Source organism: Bremia lactucae (assembly GCF_004359215.1).
Source record: "Bremia lactucae strain SF5 chromosome Unknown BlacSF5_NotPlaced_17_SHOA01000003.1_2250557bp, whole genome shotgun sequence".
Classification (NCBI taxonomy): Eukaryota; Oomycota; class Peronosporomycetes; order Peronosporales; family Peronosporaceae; genus Bremia; species Bremia lactucae.
Genome location: NW_027152029.1, coordinates 898,601 through 904,306, shown reverse-complemented (window position 1 = coordinate 904,306; position 5,706 = coordinate 898,601). Strand labels below are relative to the sequence as shown.

The 5,706-nt window shown below is 42.9% G+C and overlaps 2 protein-coding genes across 2 annotated transcripts; one reads left to right on the top strand and one right to left on the bottom strand.

The window, feature by feature from the left end:
- The first annotated feature begins 773 nt into the window (after positions 1-773).
- CCR75_007908 (uncharacterized protein) lies at positions 774-1,850 on the top strand. Its single transcript, XM_067965964.1, has 5 exons — positions 774-1,002; positions 1,060-1,118; positions 1,177-1,254; positions 1,325-1,450; positions 1,520-1,850. The coding sequence occupies exons 1-5, from the start codon at positions 819-821 to the stop codon at positions 1,676-1,678; spliced, it is 606 nt and encodes a 201-aa protein (XP_067822837.1). The 5' UTR covers positions 774-818; the 3' UTR covers positions 1,679-1,850.
- Positions 1,851-3,784: 1,934 nt separating this feature from the next.
- On the bottom strand, positions 3,785-5,484 carry CCR75_007909 (uncharacterized protein; the record flags this gene model as incomplete). Its single annotated transcript, XM_067965965.1, has 2 exons — positions 3,785-5,130; positions 5,232-5,484. 2 exons carry the CDS (start codon positions 5,482-5,484, stop codon positions 5,039-5,041), a joined length of 345 nt encoding a protein of 114 aa, XP_067822836.1. The 3' UTR covers positions 3,785-5,038.
- Between the last annotated feature and the right edge of the window lie 222 nt (positions 5,485-5,706).

Genomic DNA, 5,706 nt, shown 5'->3' with positions numbered 1-5,706 from the left:
AAAATGTCATCTCTATAGATAACACTTAATATGTATTGCGAGCGTATCTTTCTAGATACCTCGCGTAACGGATGACGCTAGCCGTCATCCCTCCTAATGTGAATGCACCCATGTGCATCACATACGTAAGGGTTGGTCACAAATATGCACGACACCCGAGTGCTGGGTCTAATTACTATTATTTAGTAATTGACCATCCCCTTAAGTACACCAAGTGTACTTACGGACTGTTAACATTAGGGCAACTTTAGATCGTTACAAAGACTGCCACGGTTTCTATGCCAAGAAGGAAGGAGAGAACATGGCGTGCGAGAAGGAGACAGAGAAGGAGAAGGTTCTAGAAACCAAGCTCAAACAGCTGCTGCTCTGTAATCCGATGGCCGTTGAGGAGCTTCTCAACCCTGTCGAAGAAGACGAGAGTGCTCAGCCAGAGCTCAATGATCAAGAGATTCTGGACGCAGTGCAGGAGGAGGAAGGGAACGAAGGAGCTGCAACACAGAAGGGGGCAGTTACAGATAGATTTACCAAGTCCGAGAAGATAATCATCTTCTGTACCTTGCTTGATTTATCCCAGGAAACCACCGTTCTGCCTACGAGCTACTCCGCAGCCTTCAGGTTGAAATTCGCAGTTTTAAAAAAGTTCTTCCTCTATAAACTTTATCTGGCTTCTCGGCTAAGTTATAAGTTAGCGACGATAGAACGACCACGTTGGACTTCAAATCCTACTATTTAGCAAAGGTTATAAGTTTATGGAGGATAATGTTTAAGAGGGAGGACTGTATTACGTTTTGATTCACTCTTTCGAATCTCAAGTCACAATGGGCAGCAGTGACTTTAATGGCGGTAAGCGCCTTCACGAGGACGAAAATGACGCTTACGAGCGCGGCGATGGAATTAACGTCCAACCACTAGATGTTATAAATATAAAGAAACTACTGGCATCCATGGGTGCTGATAAGTATGAGCCGCGCGTCGTGGCGCAGCTGCAGGAATTTGTGCACCGTGCGTCGTTCTGTTGCGTCATTAATTAATTTTATTTTTATCTAAACACTTAGTTAGGCTACGCGACGGAGATTCTTGTGGATGCTCAGGAATACTCTATGTATGCGGACAAGCAGGTCAGCAACTATAGCGCTAGATCATCCCTGAAGGCTGATTTGTTGATGTCAATTACAGACAATCGATCCGGATGACATCCGCCTGGCCATTTCATCACGACTTAATCACCACTATGCGCAAGTACCGCCTAGAGAGGTATGTAAAGCGTTGCTATGCTAAAGCCCTCTAGCCGCAGTGAAGTTTAATAGTGCGTTGAGCATTGTAGTTGATGATGGAGCTGGCGGACAAGCGCAACTGTATCCCGCTTCCACCAATTTCAAACGAGTATGGTGTAAGACTTCCACCAGTGCAGTACCAAATAGTGACAAAGGAGAGCGATCGTCAGGATGCGGTGCGCTGTTTTATTTGGCAAAATGGGATTATATGGGCTGACATAAAGGTAAATTGCTCGTACTAGCAGAAAGCACCCAACACTCCTCGTCTTGGGGGTGTTACGAGCTTTGCGGTTGGGCTAAGAGCAGAATCTATCAGGCCACCCATGCATCCACGCGTAGAGGGATCGCGCAATAAGAGGTATGCTCGCAGGCCTATTCCTATCAACTTGAATTCAAACATGTAGTACCCATGTGTGCGTAAATTGAGTAATAAGAGCAACTGTAAATAGATATAATGTTGTAAATTGTTAGAAGAAGGTACAACATAAAAATTATTGCTATGCACATCTGTCTACCAAGATGAAGTAAGTCACATATTACATCGTCACAGAAAATATAGTCAATACATTACCAACATGTCTCGCACTCCCAGCTAAACACATAGTGTGGAATTAAGTCACTGCAGGTCCATCAGTAATGAGAAAAAACATGCATTTCTGCCTAGCTTCTTAGAGCTTCGAGGCTAACTACGTGAATTTAGAAAAGGGATCGTACTTAATTTGAGCTTGGCCAAACAACCTCCAGCGCCGATCAAAAAAGTCTACAATTCTGCGTCCATTCTTTATTAGTGACGTTTGTCAAGGCTCGTTTAAATGCTTTCCAGTGCTCTGGCATCCTAGCCGAGCTCTAGACGAGCTCCACCGAGACTAAAAATGGTTTCGTGCATACAGAGATCAAGCTGAAGACATGTAGGAAATACTGCTTCCAGTTGTACATGTTTGCCGCGAGCGTCGTACAGTTCTCCTTGAAGGAATCGTCTTAGCATCTACAGCGTAAGTTCTTAAGTTTGAAGCGCACAGTCCCACAGCATGTAAGCCTCCTCAACCATGAAATTTAAAGACACCACTTTACGCTTATTTTGTGAATCACGACTTAAGCACATGGATCAAAGACATTACAGTAATTCAGCAGCGGTCTCGAGGCTCTGGACGAGGTGCTCCAGCAATATTCAATCGCTCGTAAAGGTGCTGATCAACTTGCTCGTAAATCTCGTGGTCGAGTGCAGTTCGATCGACTTACCTCCAAATGTTGAGTTAATGGCAAAACGCACGTAGGTAGGGAGATAACGGGTCTTCAAATAAGAGCAACAATAAATTCAAGCCAAGAGTGGTATGCGGAGCCAACTCGACAGCTTTCTGTAGCGCTTTAACTTGCCGACAACCTGGTTGACTTGATTGAGACTACCGTTTCTGCAGTTTAAAGTTGATGGAGCTGGATGTTCAAGGTTTTTTGTCGGTGGCAAACGCTTTGACCCAGTGGCTGAAATTGGTGGAGATCAGCAGGTCTTGTTAGCGTATTGATTGTCTTGCCAATGTTTTTTTTTCGAGGTTGTGCGTAGCTTCTATGCTCTTGCGCTCATTCTTCTTAAATTGCTACTTTTCTTCACGATATCGATTTGAGCACCTGTAAGCGACCGCAGCATTTGGAATTTGCGCATTCATGATGTCGCATGAGACTTTCTCAACGTTTCCGCAGACAAGTCCGTGCTAAAGGGATCGCGCCAGAAAAAAATGTGCTTCATAATCGGCTCTGGTGTAGTTTTCACCTTGGCGTAACAAATACCACACACACTTCACCTGCGTTGGCAAATGTCATTGTAATCGATATCGAAGATCCCAAAGCAATAATTTTTACCCTCGTCGAGGGCATCTTTGGCCCTCACCCCTTTGAGCTGTAATTCGTAAAAAAAAAGTTTTTCTCTTCCATACTTTTAGACATCTCTCCCACTGGCCATCGAAGTTTAAGGTGCATGCTGTCGAATCTCGTTTGACAGATGTTGGAACACAGAAATCATAATTGTCATAGCCAAGGAGCTCGCCATTAGCCAACTTGGTAGTAAAAAAATGTGATCGCTAGCTTAGCTCGTAACGCCTTTGCCAGAGCGCTGATCAACCCGCCAGTAACCAGTGCACTAGTCTAAATTGACAAACGCGTCTCCGCATTTCAATATTCTCCATTTGGAGGATTATAAGTAACTCGTCTGCTTTTGCCTCTCAGGAAACGTTTGTTTGCATCTATCAATATATATATTGATATTATTACAGCAGAACTTGATGCAAATTTTTCATGTGTATTAGTTTTGGAAGTGCAACAATACCTCAATTGCACAATATCCTGCCAAAAGCGCGCTTGTAATTAAGTAATTGCTCACTGTTTGGACTAGCAACTGAGTGTGCAAAACGAAATTATATATTCTGGAAGTGTGACTCATTTAGTAGCATTCATCTAAAGCTTTCAGATGAGAGCTATTCTTTGCCCGATCAATTACTGCACTGTCAATGATTCTATTTGGTAACGATGGCCATTCATAGTTCTAAAACTGCCCCCGAGAAGCTGTGTATATCGTATGGTCCTCGATGGTTCTCTAGTGCTTGCGATATATGAGCTCCCAAGCCGTACGGACATGCGACTAGACGAAAGTTTTCTTCAATGTTCAAGTTAGTGCTATCAATCGCATTCTTCTTTTGCTGAACTTGACTCTAAGCCAGTGCAACTCCTAGTTGTCAGTATGCCGAGGTGATCACTGCTTTGTTCTATTACAGAAAGAAAAACCGTCGAACAATGTGTGGACGCTAAACGTTGAATAAATGCGTAAAAGTAGCGATAATGGCACAGTGAAGCTCAAGAGTACTAGCTGGATCTGGACATGTCAAACTTATTGATCATGTAAATTGCATTGAACTTGCTTACTTCTCATTGCCTAATTTCTTTTCGATTCGTTCATAAGTCTTTTAGCCACAACATCGGCCAAATCTTTACATGATGAGGCTAAAGCTATGACCGACAAGACACTGATTGGCAATGCAGTCTTAAAAAAATGAAGTGAGTATTATGTTGTTCGACTTTTCAACCTTTAAGAGAAATTACTTCCAGCAGTTGAGCAGGAAAGTGATTTCTACCAAGTTTGAAAAGTCGAACAATTCAGGTTGACTGTTCAACACGAGCTTTCAGCTCCGAGTTGAACAATATACTGCAATACTTGAACCCTCGCAAGAAATTATATCCGAGTCATGCTTATTTATCCAGATATGCTACAATGTCAGCACATTGCAAACGAGCATGTGCAGCATTTTTAAGCACCAAGCACCCGAACGGCCTTTGGAATTGCTGGGGCTTTTCAAATATGTTTTATTCTACATTTGGATATCGGCCATGGCCAAGCTGCTGCAACCAGTTCAGCACTCGCTTATATGCAGAAATGAAGCGAACGTATTTTATAAATCCCTGATCAATACGTCCTCTTGTATATAAGTGAATATGGTGCTAAATTCGATCTGGACAGGACTGCCATAAAACGACTGATTCAATGAAGATCGCCTCGAAACTTGTCGATATGTATTCACGGGCGGGTCTAGTCGCGATAACACATTGCTTCACGATAGATCTTGCTGGATTTAAGAAACGGTGATGGATGGTGGTTATACCAGCATTAAAAGATATATGAGAATCAACTCGAGTCGGATAAATTGCCCCTAATTTAATAGAAAATGTCTGTGCCGCTGTTGGCCTGCGGACGACGTCGACTGCTGTCGAAATTAATCTTGTCAATATATGCTTTGAGACTGGTGTTGAAGAGACTGCAGCGGATTGGCATCTCCAACTCGTAAAATGGGTTCTAACAGTACAATATTATATACTAAAAGATACACAAAGAAAAATAGTTTACCAATACCTTTAGCACGTAATCAACATAAAGCTCGTAAATTATCTGTAGTGTAACGTCAAGGTCGGTCGTACCAAGTGCCGCGGTAATGAAAAACTTGATACCAGTGAGCGTTTGCAAACACTGCAGACGGAAGGTGCTCGTCTCCAAGCTGTCGATTCCGCCTGAGTTCGTAGGTGCCGCCAATGCTGCAATTGCGTGCATGCTGTGAAAGGTCGATCCCAGCCGAAGGTGGTCATTGGAGCTAAGCTTGGGTGCCAATGGGCTCAGGTCCTGCTGGTAAACAAGTCCCCCGGCCTTGTTGATGATGTATAGAGAGAAAAGCATTTTGCAAGCAACATTGCAATATTCTTAATTTTGTTTTGGAAAAATCAGTTTGCCAAAACAAAAATTGTTATGTTTTACAATCTAAGATTTATTTTAGGCCTGGCCCATAGCCAATCAGAACGCATAACAATATAAATACACCTCCGTACCCCATAGCTAATTAAAGCCTGGTATATCCCAATAGTAGTTTGCATTACAAATTTATTCGTGGCCGCACACAGC

Excerpts from the sequence above, each read along its gene's own strand:
- CCR75_007908 (XM_067965964.1), top strand. The coding sequence starts at position 819 with ATGGGCAGCAGTGACTTTAATGGCGGTAAGCGCCTTCACGAGGACGAA. Across the intron at positions 1,119-1,176 it reads CTATGTATGCGGACAAGCAG|ACAATCGATCCGGATGACAT; the intron begins GTCAGCAACTAT and ends TGTCAATTACAG. Across the intron at positions 1,255-1,324 it reads CGCAAGTACCGCCTAGAGAG|TTGATGATGGAGCTGGCGGA; the intron begins GTATGTAAAGCG and ends TGAGCATTGTAG.